Raw genomic sequence first — 19,512 nt, 5'->3', positions numbered from 1 at the left:
TTTCAAGATAAATCTTCAAATTTCTTATAAACATCCACTCAGATTCAACTATGTTATGCATCAATACACTTCAGTGAATTGCTTGCATTAGTAAATGTGTAACTTTCTTTGCACTAAGTACTATTTTTATTATGATTCTGATTGTGCAGGACGTGGAATGCGCTGGAGGGCTACTCCATTGATGCCAAACCTTGCCAAGTTTGAGAATGAGGACGAAACTGAGCAGGACAGACATGGCTGGACCCCACTAAACTATTTTGAACAGTACATAGATAAAGATTTGATGAAAATGATTTCAGATTGCTCTAATGCTATGTCATTAGCCAGGAGTGGGGTCCCACTCAACACATCAGTAGATGAGATTTACCATTTTTTTGGTGCCTGTATTTTGATGTCCTGTGTCCGATACCCAAAAATCAGGATGTACTGGTCCAAAGCACTGAGATTCACTGCCATCACTGACAGATTCACACGCGACAGATTCTTCAGACTGAGGCGATCATTAAAAGTGCTAATTGATGATGACGTGCCAGAAGACCTGAGGGAGAGTGACAAATTCTGGAAGGTGAGGCCTTTTCTGGATCGGATTCTACAAGGCTGCAGGTCTCAGACTCGACCTGAATGCGTATCGATCGATGAGCAGATGATTCCTTTCACAGGAGCATGTCCATGTAGACAGTATCTCCCAATGAAGCCAAACCCAGTTGGCATAAAGAACTTTGTTTGTGCTACAGCAGATGGCATTGTGCTGGACTTTGATCTGTATCAAGGTACAGGTGCACTGCTTGAGCAGGTTGCAGAACCAGAGGGTCTGGGTTTGGGAAGCCTAGTCATGGCTCGTCTGTGTCAAACTCTGCATCGTGGCACAAAAGTGTATTGTGACCGGTTCTTCACAAGCATCCAAGGTGTGGAACAAATGATGAAGAAGGAGCTGTACGTGACTGGTACAGTAATGAAGAACCGGGTTGCTGCAGCAGTGCAGAAGTTACTCACTGACAAAACCATGAAAAATGCAGGAAGAGGTACCTCATCAGAAGTTTCCACTGAAGATGGAAAGTTGTGTGTAGTGAAGTGGTATGACAACAAACCAGTACTGATGATGTCTGTTGTTCATGGTACACAGCAAGACACCTGCCAGCGCTGGGACAAAAAACTGAAACAATATGTGTCTGTCTCGCGACCATGCATTGTCCGTGAGTACAACCTCAAGATGGGTGGAGTTGACTTGGTTGACAGGATGATCAGTTACTATCGCATGAGTGCTCGTACTAAGAAGTGGACAATGCGGATGCTAATGCACTTCACAGATCTGGCATTAGCCAACAGCTGGATTCTCTACCGCAAAGACCTCACAACTTGTGGTGCACCAAAGAAGAGCGTGATGCAGTTCCTTGAGTTCCGTATGGAAGTGGCTAGGACCGTCTTGGCCCAGCATCACAGCCAAGAAAGCGATGCAGACCTTTCAGAAGTGTCAGAGGAAGAAGACAATCCAAAACAAGGGAAAAAACGTCCAGTGCCAACAGTGCCCCATGTCTCAGTCCGCAGGAGGGCTAATGCACATCTCCCAGAAATGATCAGCCTGAAGAATGCAGCACGCTGCAGAGCAGCAGGCTGCACTGGGAGAACCCGAGTGCGTTGTGTGACCTGCAAGGTCTTCTTATGCTTGCAAACCGATCGCAACTGTTACACAGCCTTCCACACATAGGTGTGTACGTGTTCCTAAGGATGTTTTATGCTGTGTTACAGGCATATGATGTCTTCCTGAAACTAATTTTTTTTGTTTTTTGCACTATGACGTTCAAAATGTGTTAAACACATGTTTGTATGTGTTATTAATATGCAACAGTGACAATGTAAAATTCTTTGAATGTTTTATATTTTGTTATAAGCATATGATGTCTTACTGTTGCTGTGACTGTCCAAAAGGGGCAAAAATGTTGTGACTTCGTTTTGTTATTTGCACTGTGATTTTCAAAACATGTACAAAAATATGTTTGTATCTATTATTAATACATGCAAAAGCAGTCAGGAAAAAAACTGCTATGTTCAGGGTGTAAATAAAGAGTTTTGCACTCTATTACACAAAGGTGACTTTATTGTGTTTTAAGGAAATTGAGACCGAGTGTCCACATATGTGGACATCATTTTTCTCTAAAACTACACCATGTAAAAAGATGATGCTTAGTTTTTATACTTATCAGGGTCCAATAAGCCCAAATAGCAAAGAGAAATAAAAAATGCATGTCAAACAAGAGCTCGGGTCCTAAGAGGCTAATGCACCTTACAGATGTAGCAAGCACAATTCTGTTGTATAGGTGTCTGTACAATGACAATAAAGACTATCTTATCTTATCTTATCTTATCTTATTTTATATACATTTCACCATATTCCGATAACTGACAACGATCTTCACAGCTGTGGCTAGTACGCAATTAAAGTCTCCGCTCTCTGTTATTCCAGCTCAGTTTGCCTCTACAAATGGCTAACACTAATATGTTGATAAAGCAAAGATAGCCCATGTGAATTTGGCAGTCTATAAACAACAACATGTACTGGCAGCCAAAAACGTTTGTTACTTTGAGGACAGCTTCTCACTGACTTTAACAGCTGAGCTGTGAAGTAATACAGTGTGCAGCAGCAGAGGTGCAGTAATATGGGAAGTTTTACAGTTGAGAAAATGAAAAGGGAGCAAAATAAAAGAGCTGTTAGATGGCAAGGTAAAGCAGTGAAAACATCCTCAGTGTAGTGTTCTGTTTTTATGAAGGACAGAACCAGTATGTCTTCATACATTTGATCACTTCCCTCCCTTACTGTCATAAAACCTTTTTTTGCAGGTGTTTTGCTACATTACTAGGAAGTCCAACATGTGTTTTACATAGTACATCAGGACTCAAATAGATTGCATGCATGGTGTTTAATATCCTCCCGAGACCCTGTGTCCTCATACAAGGACAATACATTTTTGGTTTCTGGACCTTATACTGCATTCTGCTTAACTTAGGCCTGTTGTCCTTGTTCATGGACTCTTTTTTGTGTCATCTAGTAGCAGTAAGACCCCAATACACCAATCCACATAAAAACAAGATGGCAGCCATCTCTGCCAAGTCACTCTGCAGCTGACACCGACACAAACGTGGACAAGGTACAAAACCTGATCAAATTTGATGGTTTAACCTTATTTAATAATGATTAATAATGATTGCTGTTTGATATGCCTACTGATTTCACCAATATCTGAAACACCAGAGATGCTGTTAATTAGAATGTAAGGAATTTATCATCAGCTCGTTGAGGACATTGGGATTTTATTATCATCACGTTTGAGCATCACGTTAAGGAACTTTATTATTGTTGACAATGTTTCGTTTTTTATGCTCATCAGGTCCTACGAGTCCCACATAGCTAGGAGAAATGATGCAAGATGCAAACCAAGCAAAAGTTCACATCTCTCCAGAGGATACAAAGGGCCTCAGTTACCTCTTTTCTACTAACATGGAACTGGTTCCATTCTCATTCCCACACCTACTTCTGAGCCACTTGGAGCATTTCCACCAAAAATAAATTAGTTCAGAACCTGAAAAGTTGATTCCCAGCTAGAACCAAAAAGTAGCAGCTTTTGTCTTGAGTTGAAGTGCAAACTATGACAACATCAGTAGGCGCGTCGTAATAGTTGGTCTGTTATGTTTTTGGAGAGAAACAAATATCTGCAATAACAGGACAGAATTTCAGAGGTAATCAACATTTATAAACCATATTAAGGCTGCCAGTGATGATTTGTACCAAGTGTCATAGTCGTAGTTGATGACGTGAGTGTAGTACTGGGTAGCATGGGTAGGTTGCCAAGGCCATCTTGTTACAATACAATGCTCTGCTGGGAAACCTCAGGTCCTGGCTTTCATTTTGATTTGGCCGAGTACACTCTCTCACGGCAACAGCACTCCCCAGTGGCAGCAGGATAATACCCCATGCAACGCTGCAAAAGTTATTCTGATGGAGCATCTTCAGGATGTGCTGGTGCCCCACTTCACAACCCAAAGGACTCAACGGATCTGCTGCCAATGCCCTGATGCCAGACATCACAGGACACCTCAAGAGGTCCTGTGTCCATGCTTTGACAGTTCAAAGCCAAGTCTAATCCAAGAAGGCCTGACCCTGGATCAGGGCACCTTTAAGGTACCGGCATGCCCTACAAATGCTTGCTCAAATTGGGATTTGGGCAATTTTGAGGCCAGGTCGTCGCTTTGAGCTTTTTGTCACATTCTTCCGATCATTCCTAAACAGGTTTTGCAGTGTGACATGACGCATTATCCTGCTGGGGGGGGCACTGCCATCGGGAGTGCCATTGCCATGAGGGGTGTACTTAGTCCGCAACGGTGTTTGGGTGGGTGTAGTGTGTCAGCTGGCATCCAGTGGTGAGTAGGTGATGGATGGTTATATTGAAAATGGTGGGAGGTGGGTATACCCCATATACCCACTGTTTGTACCAGTGTAAATAGTTAGTAAATGCCTTAAAACCCATTGGAAAATTTATTCTCAGTCAATATGATACACTATGCTGTGTGGTCAACATTTGTGATAATTCTCAAACACTAAAAAAGTCCTGCCTGCTTACAGCTGCATTATAGTGTGTTAAAGACAAAGTATTGTAGATATGTGCATATGCTAAAAGGGGCTTAAAGTATACTGCAGCTACTTTGAAATGGAGGGATATAACACATTTGTTTTCTAAACACCACACTTTTTTTTACCATGCTGTGTGGAATTGGGCCACACCTACTGTTTGCAGGTCATTTAATGTTTGCTGTAATGTTACATTTGTGCCACTAAGAGGCAGTCTAGTCTAATACAAACTAAACTACATTTCACTTTCACATTCTTTGTCCATAAACACCCACACAGCAGACATTTCCAGTTTATATGTAACTGAAAATAGCTGAGCTCTCCTGCTGCGCTTCAGTGGTATATGAGCAATTTATGAAAGGAATCACATTCTAATAATTATTAGTCATTTTATGGTAGAATCACATAAATGTGTGAATATAAAATGCATTTCAAAACAGTTACTGAAATTAACTCTAAGACAAGTTATCACAACAAATGTCCCAACAAATTGTGACTTTTTCACACATGAATGCAACAAAGTCAGTGATGACAACACAAATTTACAAATAAAGTATACTTTTATTTTATTTCAAAATCATCTAAAAGTGGCTTTTTATTTTTTTCATATCACTATGATACACTGCTAAAATACAGTTTCAGCTACATACAGCTTATTCAAAAATATAAAGACATGCTACTCCATGGTTACCTACTGTATGGGAAATATGTATTTTTAAACAGCACTGGTCTTCCTCTAAGATGCACTGCCACAGAGAAACATTTCATCACCATCAACTCCAAAACTCCATGACAAATTAAGCAGTGCGTTTGAATGTCACCATAAAAAAATATCTTTTTTTTTTAAAACATCACTTTGTCTTCTTCAGCAGTATAGGGTATAATGGAGTGATGATATTCAACAATGGTCACTTTGCAAATATTGAAGGATTCTACTGTGTCAATAAATGCACACACTTTGTTATCCAAATAAAATTGGACAGCAAAACTATTATTTTGAAGACAAAGTCAGACACATAACATTTTTACCAATGTATTCCACTTAAATAATTTGAAAGAAAATTCCACCATTTTTATAAATCAAAATAATGTTGCATTAACAAAAAGCACGTAACTTCATTTATGATTCTTACATAAATTGTAATACATCACTGTACAGTGTATAGTATTATTGTCCTGGGAAAGAATATTGAGACAAAAGTGTTAAGTTATGACCCAAGTAGGTGGAACTCAGCACTGCAGGGATGAATGATAATGAATAAATGGACCAAGTTTGGGGTTTATGCAAATGGTTGTGTGGGTAAAATATGAAATAAATTGGACAAACATTTAGTATTTTACAGATTCCCTGCAGAAAAACAAAACAGAAGCAAGGGTATATATTGAATATATTGAAAAGTCTGACACCCAGGCTAGCTTCTGGTAGCTACCTGTTTTGCTAATGTATGTTATGAGCTTGTCTATTGTCATGAACACTCAGAAGAGCCACAGTAGAAACAGAGTTATCATATGATCAAAGAAAAATAAACTGACAATATCATTATCATTTTTTTAAAAATTAAAACATAAAGTAACATTGTCATAGACTAGCTTATAAACAAAATCATACCCTAAGGCTAATATATGGTTTTGTCATAGAAGGAACACTGTGACATTACTGTCTTACTCACAGTCCAACAACAAGACTGCATTTAATCTCCAGTAAAAAAAAAAAACCAAAACAAAACATCTGGGCCCAGTTGTTCAAAAAAATGTCCATCTGGATGAGAATGATCCATTGTCAAATCTCGTTTTTGCCTTTTCAGGATCAGCTAATCCATTATACATTTGTGCTCATTAAAGTTGTAACGGTATGAGATTTTCACAGTCCGATAACCATCTCAGAAAATATTGCGGCTTCACGGTATCATGGTATTACAGAATTTATGTTATTATCAGTCAGAATGACCCTAAAAGAAAATTAAACTATCTTGTTAATGGAAGTGTGTAAGAAGTCTCCCCTAAGAAAACAACTACAATAGAAGGGAAATTCAATGTCCCTTTGCGGTTTTTTTTTTAAATACAATATCATGGATAAGGAAATGTACATGGTATGATAACCGTCAACTTTTACATCATGGTATACCTTAGTTGCAACCCTACCTAAAGCAACACTGGACTGGAGCACCCTGATCCAAACTTTTGATTACCATATCAAATAGTAAACTGGGACTACATATCACAATGTAGACAGAAACAGAGATCTTTGAGATTATGCCTCTAAATATTTTGTGTTTGATTTTGACAGCTAATAGGGGGATTATTTTATGGAGACATCCTTTTTTACTTTACTATAAAGCATTAAAGGTAGTCTAATGTTTATCTATTTATCTACTGTATCATAGTAACTGTCAAACAATTCAAGTGCAAAATCTAACTAAATGTATATATATTTGACCAATTTAAAAGTTTTATAACTTTTTGTTCCTGAAGTCCACCCTGAATCCAGCCTTCTACTGGGATCAGGATACTGGGACCTTTTTTTCAAAGGTACTCCAATCCTACTAAAATGTTTTGAACAACACATACTGAAAATTTGTTACAAATCACAACCAAGACTGGATAACGTGATCTAATCTGATTTCAGAATTCTTTCTTCTTTTAAACCATCTGTTTTCAAGATTTGATCCAATCCCTTAGCCAAAATCCCATCAGATTACTTCTTAACAACTGGGCCCAGGGTTGCATTTTGCCTAGCTTATCACCAAAAAAGAAGGAACATTTTGCTCCTCCTCCATCAAGATGGGTGCAGCATGCACTGACTTACTCTCATAGTGAGGTTGAGTGAGCTGTACCACCAAGCAAGTTCAACAGAGCCAGGCTTTCTTTGTCTTAGCTAGCTCGGCAAACCCTAAAGCCACAATCACAGATTTCGGATACTGCAATGGTGGTTATCAACTTTCTGTGTTACCCAGACTTTCTTCTTCAGGCTACTAATGTAACCTTACAGCTCAACAAGTTTGCATTTATGATGTGTTCCCTCAGCTGAGAAACTGCATCACTCATAGACTGTCTCTTGACTATAGAGTGTTGCAATTTCCAAAGGAGCTGATTAGTGACAAAGCTGAGACTAAACTCAGAACAAAACTGGTCCTGACCAGGTTAGCCATGCAGCACGAGTTACCATGGCGATCTAGCCAGGTTAAATGAGATCCACCTTCGTGACATGGAAAACTCTTGCTTGAGACTCAACATACCTTGCTGAGTCACTAATCTCACTTCATGGTACACACTCTGATTTGCACAATAACCCTGAACAAAACCCAGATTATAGGATATCCTGGTCCTATGTCTGCACTGACAAACAGATACAAGGTTGGTATCAACCCACTCATCTTACTGTGATTTCAACAGCACAAGCATTTTACCCAGAAAGTCTCTTAAGCATCTCACAATAGTCTGAAGTGAAACCAGCTCCGATTGAGTGCAAAATCCACTGTTTGATCAAATTCCTGTGCTGGTAGCAGTTTTCCTGTGTGTTCAGTATGTAGGCCAAGCATGCTATAAAGCTGCTGCCGGCCAAATCCACCAAAACACACAACTGCTGCTAGTTTTCATGACATAATTAAAAAAAATTGCAGGTGATTTGTACAGTCAGTGGTTTGTTTATCTGTTCATCTGCTAATTCTATGAATCAATTCAAATAAATTTGAATCAAGAGTGTTTCATTGGATCACTGACTTCTGCTGACAAAACTTAAAAAAACACTTAAGTGTTCTATGGTTTAAGTATAAAAAATAAGGAAAGTTAACTGTTTCAGTGAACTCCTGAAAATATTAACATTTTTTGTCCTTGTGTGTCTTTGTGGCATTCCCCAAAATAGGATTATTTATTGCTTCATTTGTAGGGATTTTTAGTTGTCTATTCTTGACTTTGATTATATTTATGTACAAAAGGTTTGAAACAAGAGCCAGCAGTGTTTAAAAATGCTGTTTTAAAAATAAGCATTAAAAGAAGATGATAAACTTTGGTTCATCTTCAGTTCATAAGATAACTTGCATGTGATCCTCCAACAGGCTGATCAATAGATAAACTTTAAAGCTGTGACTCAAATGGTGGACAGTTTCTGTGGTTCATGGCTCTGACATGAACACATTAACCTGAGTCCTTCATAGACTTTTTGAATTCTTCCTGTACATCCACACTGTAAACACGATCAATAAGTCAAAACAGAATAAAAGCGCATGAACTATTGAAATACATAGCTTCCTTTTGTTCATCAAGACATAAACAGAGGTTCCTACAGAGCTGATGGGTGGCTGTGTGAATGCGTGGCTACTGGAGTGCACCCTTCCAGCACAAAGCACTGCTATTTCAGTCCCTCCAGGATCTCGCAGCAAAAGAACCTTGAATTTGCAGCAAATTTTGTCAAAAATTGTGATAAAAGTTGCAGCATTTTTATGTGATTTTTTGCGGGAAATTGCGGCAAATGGAGAAAGAGAAAGAATGTGATTCTTTTTTTAAATGACTACCTCCAAAAAATAAGCCATGTAATCACTTGCTATAATAATCATACTGAATATTACAAAAATAGCTGCAAATGTTTTTATAGTTCTCTTCTTCAGTTTTATTTAATTAGTTTCAATACTCAATATTTACATGTACGTCTTCTGTAAACATAACATTTTAATGAATTCAACACATATTGTATGCATTTAAACAGTGCAAATTCTTATGTCAATACAAAGCGTTTCTCCATACTGCAATGCCATTAGCGCATTTGATGACGCGTCTGATGACTGAAAATGCAGAAAAACGCGGAAAAATCACTGGACTTTTTAAAAATTGCAAGCCCCTGCAAATATTGTGGACTTCCGTTGAATTTGCGTTAATTATTGTGATTGCAAGATTGCGATTTTCTGGAGGGACTGCTATTTGGTGCTTTTTTTTCTCTGTAGAAGCCACCACAGCTGAGTGGAGAAGCAAAGACATGCCTTGAGCGTTCAGTAACCACTTGAAACTTTGAAGTCAATTTGGAAAACATCCAACATCTCTCTTCAAACACAGAGCAACATTTTCCTACACTAATTTATATATATATGTCCCATATCAATGCTGTCATCTTGCACATTATTGAGCCATTTTGGAGATATTAAGGCTTAAAGGGAGAGTTTCTGTTGTGTTTGTCTGATTGGCCAATGTCTCAGCCTATCACACTAAGCCATGGTGACTGCCACTTGCGTTTGAGTTACAACCAGACCTCGGTCACATTTCTCACATTTGGATTTTCCGCCTCCAAGAAGCTGAAGGCTTTAAAGGCTCCATACAGTCCATGTCTGTAACCCAGGTTGCCAGTCTTTCAGTGTTGCCATTTAAGTGTGTCCTGGTACTGAGCTGAATATCCATTATGACTCAGTCTGGTTCAAGCTAAGCAGGCTGTAGTTTGGCAGCCAAGAGACAAAACACTGTGCTGAAAAGCTTCCAATCCAAAGAAGTAGTGTAGGGGTTTTGGGACCACTGGTGGCTTCACTTGGTAGCTGACAACTATAAAGGGCCTTTAAAGTGGTTGCCTGAAAGCTGCTGTCGGATGGAAGGCTTGGATCCAGCAGCGTCACCCAGCTTTCTCCAAACCACCTGAGAGGGACAAACAACAGTGTCAGATGGTAACATCAGAGTAAATGTCAGTGCGACAACCCTCAGAGAGCCCGTCACAGCGAACACTTTATGGCAGAAAGTGGCACCCATAAATGTGCTATAAAACAGGACAACAATATGCACCCAACAATTCCAACACTGCAGAAGGTTTACACCATATACCTCAAACTCAGTCCACTGCTGTGTGTATCATATCTGCTAACATGCATTGTGTAGCATCCGCTAATACAATACATAGGATGTTCCCCCCATTCACACTCCTGTGCCTGTGATTTGTAACATTGTAACACTGATGTATCTTTTGTTAAGTTTTGCATTGTAAACTGGCTTTGTTTTTTTCCTTGTCTTTCTTCCATCCATGCACTTTCACCCATGTATTGGACTGTCATTTGTATTTTTTATCTCGCCTGTTCCAGAAAAATACATATTTCTATTATACAATATAGATGTATAGATAATATATATCTACATAATACTATGTAAATCTTAATTTACTTCACTTTGTATACTATTCATCTTTGGCAAAGAAGAAAAAAAACCTTTGGGATGAATTGAATTTTGTCCTACATGAATAAGTAAGGATTAGAGGACATTAGGGCTATAGTGGAAATAAGCATATACATGTATTATTAGAAGAATCTGAATCTGTTTTTGGGTTGGACCTTGATTCTTTGGTGGCCGTGTCAGAAAGGAAGATGCTGCGCAAGCTGCAGATCAATAAATTATAGATTACATAATGAGTTCAATCTTTTTCAACAGATAGCTCACCCACAAAATGACCATTTGTATATCAGTTGTTCACCCCACTGTTACGTTGAATTCATACAGACAAATTTATTTTTCTCACATGACTCAACAGTGCGGGCGGCACGGTGGTGTGGTGGTTAGCACTCTCGCCTCACAGCAAGAGGGTTGCCGGTTCGATCCCGGGCGTGGGAGCCCTTCTGTGTGGAGTTTGCATGTTCTCCCCGTGTCAGCGTGGGTTCTCTCCGGGCACTCCGGCTTCCTCCCACAGTCCAAAGACATGTAGATTGGGGACTAGGTTAATTGGTAACTCTAAATTGTCCATAGGTGTGAATGTGAGCGTGAATGGTTGTTTGTCTCCATGTGTCAGAGGCGACCTGTCCAGGGTGTACCCTGCCTCTCGCCCGATGTCAGCTGGGATAGGCTCCAGCCCCCCCGCGACCCTCAAGAGGATGAAGCGGTTAGAAGATGAATGAATGAATGAATGAATGACTCAACAGTGAAAGAAGAATCCAAAAGTGGAGAAAATACTTGTTGAACTGAAGTCATAGGGGTGTGCGTTTGACAACAGCAAAACATCTGTTGTCAAACTCTCACACAGCTCGAGCAGTATAATTCATGTCTCATTTATCCAGTCCTATGCTTAGTACTTCCCAAACAGACAGCCCTCTTGGATGGGGAACTGAACTGAAAGTTAAATCATCTATTGACAAAAGCACTAATTTCCCCTCGCTGAACACGGGAGTTGTTGGTCTACCCCCGTCTATTGGTAGTTAGTTTATGCATCTGTGTGACTTTGGTGACCCAAACTGACCCTTTGGAACTCCAGAGTCACAACATAACACAAAGAAGCTGATTGAGTCAGCAGTGGACCAACAGCTCCTGTGTTCAGTGAGGTAAAACTACTGTTTTTGTCAATGGAGTCTGGCTTTTAAGAGAGCATAGTTTAGTTTCACTTTCCATTCAGTTCGCCATCAGAAAGGGCTGTCTGATTGGGAAATACTGAGCATCAACTGAATAAGTGAGATTAGGGATTATACTGTAAGAGTTATGTGAGAGTTTATAAATGGACATTTTGACATAGTTTTGCTGTTGTTAAAAACGGAGCCCTTTTAGTTTATAAAGAATTTTCTCAGTTTTTGGATTCTTTGTTCACCACAAGCATGCAAGAAAAACAAGGACTTCCTTACGAATTCAACGTAACACAGGGTGAGTAACTGATATGCAAATGATAATCTGATGTGTGAAGTATTCCTATTAAGATATACATCTCCAGTAGAAACCAATGGGATTGGAGGTGACAGCAACAGACAGGAAGCATGGCCGTAACTAGCTATGAGGTACCCGAGGTAAATACCTCGGTTACTATTTCCTGGGATTTTTTATAAAAATATACATTTTACAAAAAAATATGAAAATCTAATTCATAGAAAGATCACAAATTATATTAACCGCTACAGCCGACAATCAGGAGTTGTGTTTCTAAAAAAAAAAAGAAAAAAAAAAAGAGTTGTGTTTCTGCATATGAGGTCTTGTAACCTTTAGCCTTACACGTCACGCCGCAGCGCGTCATTTGTACCGGCACTGACTGGACATGTTTTGGGGTGAAGAAGAAGAGATTCTCCGCGTGTGCTGAGACCTAAATGAGAGGTAAGGAATGACCTACGAACATAGGCTACTCGCCAGTTCGCGCATCTGTCATGATAATAGTTTTGTTGAAACAAAAAGAAAACACTATTTTGCAGCAGCTGTATGTACTTGCCCAAGACAAATTTCAACTCGGGGGACAATAAAGTTCATCTCATCTCATCGTCATCTCATCTCATCTCACTGGCTAACGTTAGCTAGTGTCATTACACTAGCGTCACGCAGTGCAACACATCTCCTTCTCGTTACATTTAACGAGAAGGAGATGTGTTGCACTGCGTGAGGCAAATGGTGGTCACACCAGATACTGACTGGTTTTCTGACTCCCACAGACCCCCCGATAAAGCAAAAGTGCACATTTCAGGGTGGCTTTTTATTGTGGCCAGCCTCTGCAATATTCATGCTGTCTAATTAGCATCGTGATATGCCACACCTGTGAGGTGTTATGAATTATCTCTGTAAGGGATAATGTATAGTTGGTCGGTTGTTATGGAGAAATAAACCCCGACAGGATGTATGGAACACCGACGCGAAGCTGAGGGATTCCATACATCCTGAAGGGGTTTATTTCTCCATAACAACCGACCAACTATACATTATCCCGCTTAGAACACGGCTTACGAGTGAAATAATTAATTTGAAACATAATGTTGATCAAAATACAAGTCAAGATCAACAAGAAAAGCGTACTCAGGCGGTGGGATGCCTCTGGACACAGGAGGATCCACCTGGCCTTCCGAAAGGTAATACTGTTAGACAGCCTTTGGAAATAAGAATTTGTTCTCAAATGCTTACCTGGTTAAAATTGAGATAAAAAAAACAGTATTATTTGTCACATTTGCATTAACTCATCATAAGTCTGTCTGTCTGTTCTTTTTATGTACTTTCAGTGAGTTGAACCCTCTGGAGACAGAATCCAGCTAGCCCTCCAAAAGGTCAATAATAACCTATATATCTATATCTGAGAGTGCCAAAAGTAAGAAAAAATAAAGAATCCAGTCAGCAACATTATGTGATTGTGTATTTGTGTAATTGCACAGTTTAAAACACTATTTATTTTACTTTTTATTCATAAATAAGTGCTCAAAGTTTTTTTTGCTTGCGCGCTTTGCGTGCTCGCATGGTTTGTACCTCACTAGTTTCATAACCCTGGTTACGGCCCTGACAGGAAGTCAGAAAGTATTGAGAGATGGACCAACACATTGTTAATTTTTGTCTTTTCATGGATTTTTTTGACAAAGACAAACATTTAGAATAATGGCAGCCATATCTTTTAACTTGAAGTTTATTTGTCCTCATACACTTGCTCTGGTATTTACCAAACGAAACAAATGTAAGTGTTCAATGTGAACGTAAATGCTGGACAAAAACAATATTAATATTTGTGTATGTGTGTAAAAGTGAGAGAGAGGGTGTCTGTGTTATTAAAGTGTCTTTTGTTTCACTCTGTGGTTGAATGCGCTAGATCATCACAAGATGAGAGTGACCACTAACCAACCACTAACATACCACTTTAACTACATTTTTTGTTTGTTTTGTAAATTAAATGTTTAAAAAAAATTAAAAATTCATATGGTGGCATATGCTGTAGTTGGCTCAATCCTTGTTTATAACATACTTTTGGGTTGCATTAGGCCAAATTTCCCATACAGCACAATAAAGACCATCCAGAAACACATTTTGTGTGGGCAGACTTTAATCAAACCCAGAGAACTTCACTTTGAATTCTAGAAAGATCCAAACTTTTCTAAAGACGCCAGGCTGAATTTTTGGGAAAGTGATGAATATTTCCATCTGTTTTAGTTGAGCAGCCATAAAAAACATGGAGTCTTGGGTTTTAATATTTGTCTCAGTGTGAGCATCACATCACTACAATGAACTACTCATAGACATTAAAAATACATAGACTTTTTTTATTTATTTATTTTTTCTAACTTAAAATTGCATTAATCTGATAGAATATCATTATCTAACGCAAAAGATTGCAAATAACTTGGTTTAGTGTTAATACTTGGTTTACTGCTCCCTGCACTCCCCAGCATGATGGACCAGTAAGATTGTGAGTAGGTGCATTTCTGTCAAGATTTGTTTGAAAGAAGGAAGAGAGAGAGAAAGAAAGTTCATATTGGAACCTACATTGCACATCTCTCTGACAATGGCCTTCTCTTTCTCGTTAAGATCTTCATCATATTCCTGTGTGCGCTGCCTGTCCAGCTTCTCATGGACCTCCAACACCTTCACACAGACATAAAATACACAATAAAATAACATCATGTCCATTTCTGTTGATGCACTGTATTATGCAGTTTTTATTCAACATTTCAAATCGAGTAAGTTATTTTTAATATATCGAGCTACAGGGTAAAAGTATTTACAGCACAAATGATGAGTTCATTTTTTTTTAATTGTTCACACAGTTAGCACAACAGATGTAAATGTGGACTAAACCGTAGATCACTTTTCATTTCCCTCTCTTCTATTCCCTCATAGTGAGGGAGTGGCAAGCCCGTTGGCAGTAGCAGTGTAGTGGACGGCCTGGGCTTTATGGTGTGACTATGTCCTGGATGTAGGATGGGCCTGAGCACAATGGGCAAGTACCAGTGTCTTAAATCGAATTAAAGAAGCCAGCAGTGTAGCCAGTGCAGGGTGTGGAGGAGTGAGGTAGTGTGGGACAACTTTGGTTGGTTGAAAACCAGCCAGACAGCTACATCCTGGATGAGTTGCAGCAAGGAGGGAGCTGCAGTAGTCTAGGTGTGAGATGACAAGAGCCTAGAACAGAGACTGTGCCACCTCCTGGGAAAAGAGTGGACGCATCCTCTTGATGTTGTGGAGAAGAATCAGCAAGAGCAGGTTGTTGCAGTAATATTGGCAGCGAAGAACAGCTCATCCAGTGTCATGATCATCAATCCCAGCTGAGGACACCACACCCAGTTAAAGGTTTTTTTTTTGGGGAGTTTTTCCTGATCAGCTGTGAGGGTCCTAAGGACAGAGGGATGTTGTATGCTGTAAAGCCTTGTGAGGCAAATTGTGATTTGTGATATTGGGGTTTATAAATAAAATTGATTGATTGATTGACCACAGAGTTCTCAGTGGTGATGGAGAGGTCACAGGCAGATGATGCCTTCCTTGGGGGGAAGAATGGCTCAGTCTTGCAGAGGTTCAGGTGGTGTGCAGATATCCACTGAGATATGTCAGCCATACAAGCAGAGATTTGTGCTGTCACTTGAGTTTTAGACCCAGGAGAAGAAAGAATTATTTGAGTGTCATCTGTATAGCAATGGTTGGAAAAGCCATGTAAATGAATAACGGAGCCAAGAGATTTGGTATAAAGAGAAAAGAGGAGCGTACCCAGAACAGTACCATGAGGGACTCCAGTTGTGTGGCTACACAGTTCAGACACAAATTTTCCATTTTCTTGTGAGTGTGGCCCTTAACGTAGATTGTGAACAAGAGAATGAAGAGCCTGAAATACCCGATTCTTAGAGGGTGGAGAGAAAGATCTGATGGTTCACACTGTCAAATGCTGCTGAAAAGACCAGCAGGATGACAACATGGAAAAGGAAGGCTGCTCTAGCATTGTGGAGTTCCTCTGTGATGACAAGGAGGGCAGACTTGAAGCCAGAGTGGTGGGGGTGAAGAAGGTTGATCTGGTGGAGATATGCAGAGAGTTGGGTGAAAACAGCTCTCTCAGGTGTTTTAGAAAGAAACAGAGAAATGGGTATGTTGTTCTTTTCATCAGAAGGGCTAAGTGTGGGTTTCTTTAAAAGAGGGTCCACTCTGTAGAGTTAGGAAAACAACCAGTTGGCAAAGAGGTATTCATGACATGGGTGAAGAAAGGAAGAAAAGGGAGGGGATCAGGAGTGATAAACTGAAGAAGGTGAGAGGGGATAGGGTCAAGAGGCCAGGTGGTTAGACAATGGGGTTAAAAGGAAGTTAGAGTGGGAGATGAGGACATGGATAGTGGTGTCAGCAGGTGGGAAGAGAAAATAGTTGACAAAGTCACTTGGCAGAAGAGAGTAGGGAGGTGGGGGACTAGATAGAGAAGAGAAGATAGAGGGTGTTTGATAGAAGGACATCTAATTCCTCAAAGAATTCCAGTAGAGCACAACAATGTTTAAGTAGGGAATAGACACAGTATAGACACAGCATAGAAAGAAGAGGGATTGAAGTGTGGAAGCAAGGAGAGTGAAAATCACAATTTTAGGTTGGTTAGTGAACCAGTGCCACTGGTCTGGGTATTTCGGTGAAGGAGTAGGCCGAGGAGAGGGCTGCTGGGGTGGAAGTGTCCTCTGGTGTGATCTAAGTCTCAGTGAAAACAAAGAAGTCCAGAGATGAATTCAGTCCTGCTAGAACCTGACTGGCAGCTCCACAGGGCCCCTTTGACAAGGTTACAATGATAAGGTGAGCAGGTGCAGGATCTGTAGTATCTACTAGAAGAGTGGTGCACAGGAATGCAAAGTATGTACATAGCAGATAAGGAAAGTGCAAGTATGTATTTAGAGAAAGTGAAAAGATACTTAGCCCTGATGATATTAAACCTTACTTTCACTGTGTCAAAAACTTGGACCCTGTATGGGAAACTTCACCAGACTGACAGTCAGTGGATATAGCATACATTTACCTCAACAAAAGCATCTAGCACTTTGTAGACAGTAGAAAACAATGGAAGTGATACTTCTTTTTTTCCATAATTAGCTTAAATATATACCTGGGTTTATTTTGCCCAAGATACCTGCTAAGTAACAGACTTCTACACAGCCTAAAACTGCTCACACAGGCTAGTTTGTGGCCTACCTTCATTGCATGGACTATAGCTTCTGGTTTCTGTTTTGGCGGGGGGTAGAGCCCTGTGGAGGACGGTTCACTGCTGGGGGATTGAGCAGCACCCTGTGGAGGGAGGTGGCACCATCTGATTACAATGACTGTAATCACCAAGTAAACCAACAGGAATTGATGCAGAGACATACTGTCACAACAACCAGCAGTAAAAAGAGAAAGATAACTCAGTAGAAGACGGAGAGAAATTTTACAGGAGATGCTGTGTGAGGAGGCAGTAGCATTGCTGAGGCAGGGAGGTATGTATTCCCATGGCGACAGAAGGCGCAGTAGACCTGCTGTGTTTGCAGTAAAGCAGGAGAGGATCAATCTACCGGTCAGACTCATCAATAGGTGAGATAGGATGTCCTGCATCTGCTGTAGGGAGCTCACGTTTTCCGTAGATTGTAATTATGTCAGTGCAGCTGCCAGCAATGATACTGCACCTCAGGTAATGCCAGAAAGGTTCTGTGAGCGACTGTAAAAAATCACAGAGGGGTTTGTCACTGATTCACTCCAGTGGTTACTACTGAAGCAAGAGTTTAATCAGAAGGTGAGCAACTGGCCATGGTTCAGAATGGCTCAGAAAAGTCAGTATTGTTTAAAGGGCAAGTTCAACATTTTGGGAAGCACGCTTATTTCCTTTTTTTGATGAGAGATGTAAGAAATAATAACTCTCATCTTTATCAAACGAGCTTATCAGTGAGCTTATCAGTAAGCTTAGCTTAGCATCAAGACTGGATATTTGTTTAACCCATACAAAAACTGAAGTGCAAAAACAACAGGTGGCGGTCCTTAGGGGGTACTATTTCCTGGCCAGGCACAGTCGCTTAAGTTGCTAAGCAACCAGCAGAGTGTTGGGGTATGGTCACACAAGCTTGCTAGCTAACGTTTGCTAGCTTGCCAATAAATACAGTGAAATGTGAAGTTGTTGTTACATTTTACATTGTCTTATGTTCCATGCCAGGGCCGGCTCTAGCCCATTGGCTGTCCTAGGCGATATTGAGAACTGCGCTGAATGGAAGTGAACGAGAGGCGAATATTTTCTAATGTTATTTTTGCTCACGTGTGACTGTGCCCTTAATCAGGAAGCTTTAAAGGGGCTGGTAGGTGGATTGTGTTATGATTAGACTTAGCCAGGTTAGCTGCTTCTCATTGTTTCCAGTCTTTATGCTAAGCTAGGCTAACTGTGCTGGGTATAGCTGCATATTACAGGACAGATATCATAGCAGTGTTGATCTTGATGTCTAACTCAATTATCAAACTATTAATTTATGGTTATGTGGACAAACAAAAAACAAAGATACAGTTTCAGTTTTCAAGTGAATAGTAATGAGTTTACAAGTTCACTGTCAGACAAAGTAAAATGTATTTATTTGACAGATGTGGCTTTACGAAGTTATTTTTGTGGTTCTTAGTGAAATAAAGTAAAACAGAGTCTTGTAATTTCAGCTTGGGTGTGTAGTGATTGTTGTCCCTCATAAAGGGAAATGCATGTAATTCCTCTGTGTGGGGACATTTAAATGAAGCACAAACTGAATACAACTGAACTGAATTAAACTGAAAGATGGAGGGAGCGCAGGCAGACATGTTTGGCTGAGGAAAAAGAGAGAGACAAGCAACAGACAAACACACTGTTGTCTACGGTGTACATACATTGTTTACATTGTCCTGGAATTGTGAGAGCTGAGTTTCTGAATGATAAAGAGACAAACCCTTCCCCAGTGTATTTCCTTCCCCTTCATTCATCTGAGAGAGAGTGAGAAAAAGAAAGAGAAATTGAAAATTCACAACAGAAATAACAATATTTCAGATCAACAGAAGTCACCCTTATTGTGTTTACTCTGTATGTGTACATACTATTTCTACCACCAGGGGGGTATTCCATCAACGTAGCTAAGAATATCCAGACTAAGGTGTAATCTTGAAGTTTGACTAAACGCCAACTCCCAATCTAGCTCCAACCCGTTACATCAAGTGAAATCAGCTGGCTCCAACTGACGCTAATTCAAGCCTCACCTGTTAAGCCTCAACTCATGCATGCGCCCAGG

General features: G+C 40.0%; 2 protein-coding genes across 2 annotated transcripts in view; one reads left to right on the top strand and one right to left on the bottom strand.

The window, feature by feature from the left end:
* Positions 1–421: 421 nt before the first annotated feature.
* LOC125901395 (piggyBac transposable element-derived protein 3) lies at positions 422–1,705 on the top strand. Its single transcript, XM_049597085.1, has one exon. The coding sequence runs from the start codon at positions 422–424 to the stop codon at positions 1,703–1,705; it is 1,284 nt and encodes a 427-aa protein (XP_049453042.1).
* A 3,457-nt stretch (positions 1,706–5,162) lies between these two features.
* Positions 5,163–19,512, bottom strand: part of LOC125900972 (coiled-coil domain-containing protein 85C-A-like) — a 62,663-nt gene continuing 48,313 nt past the window's right edge. The window contains exons 3-6 of the mRNA XM_049596313.1: positions 19,118–19,210; positions 17,441–17,533; positions 14,783–14,881; positions 5,163–10,234 (exon numbers count right to left, since the gene is read on the bottom strand). Of these exons, the coding sequence (XP_049452270.1) occupies positions 10,145–10,234; positions 14,783–14,881; positions 17,441–17,533; positions 19,118–19,210 (375 nt within the window). The 3' untranslated portion in view covers positions 5,163–10,144. The remainder of the gene's footprint in view (positions 10,235–14,782; positions 14,882–17,440; positions 17,534–19,117; positions 19,211–19,512) is intronic.

The sequence above is a fragment of the Epinephelus fuscoguttatus genome, linkage group LG14 (genome assembly GCF_011397635.1).
Source record: "Epinephelus fuscoguttatus linkage group LG14, E.fuscoguttatus.final_Chr_v1".
NCBI lineage: Eukaryota > Metazoa > Chordata > Actinopteri > Perciformes > Serranidae > Epinephelus > Epinephelus fuscoguttatus.
Note: the sequence above shows the minus strand (reverse complement) of the source record. Positions and strands in the feature narration are given on the sequence as shown.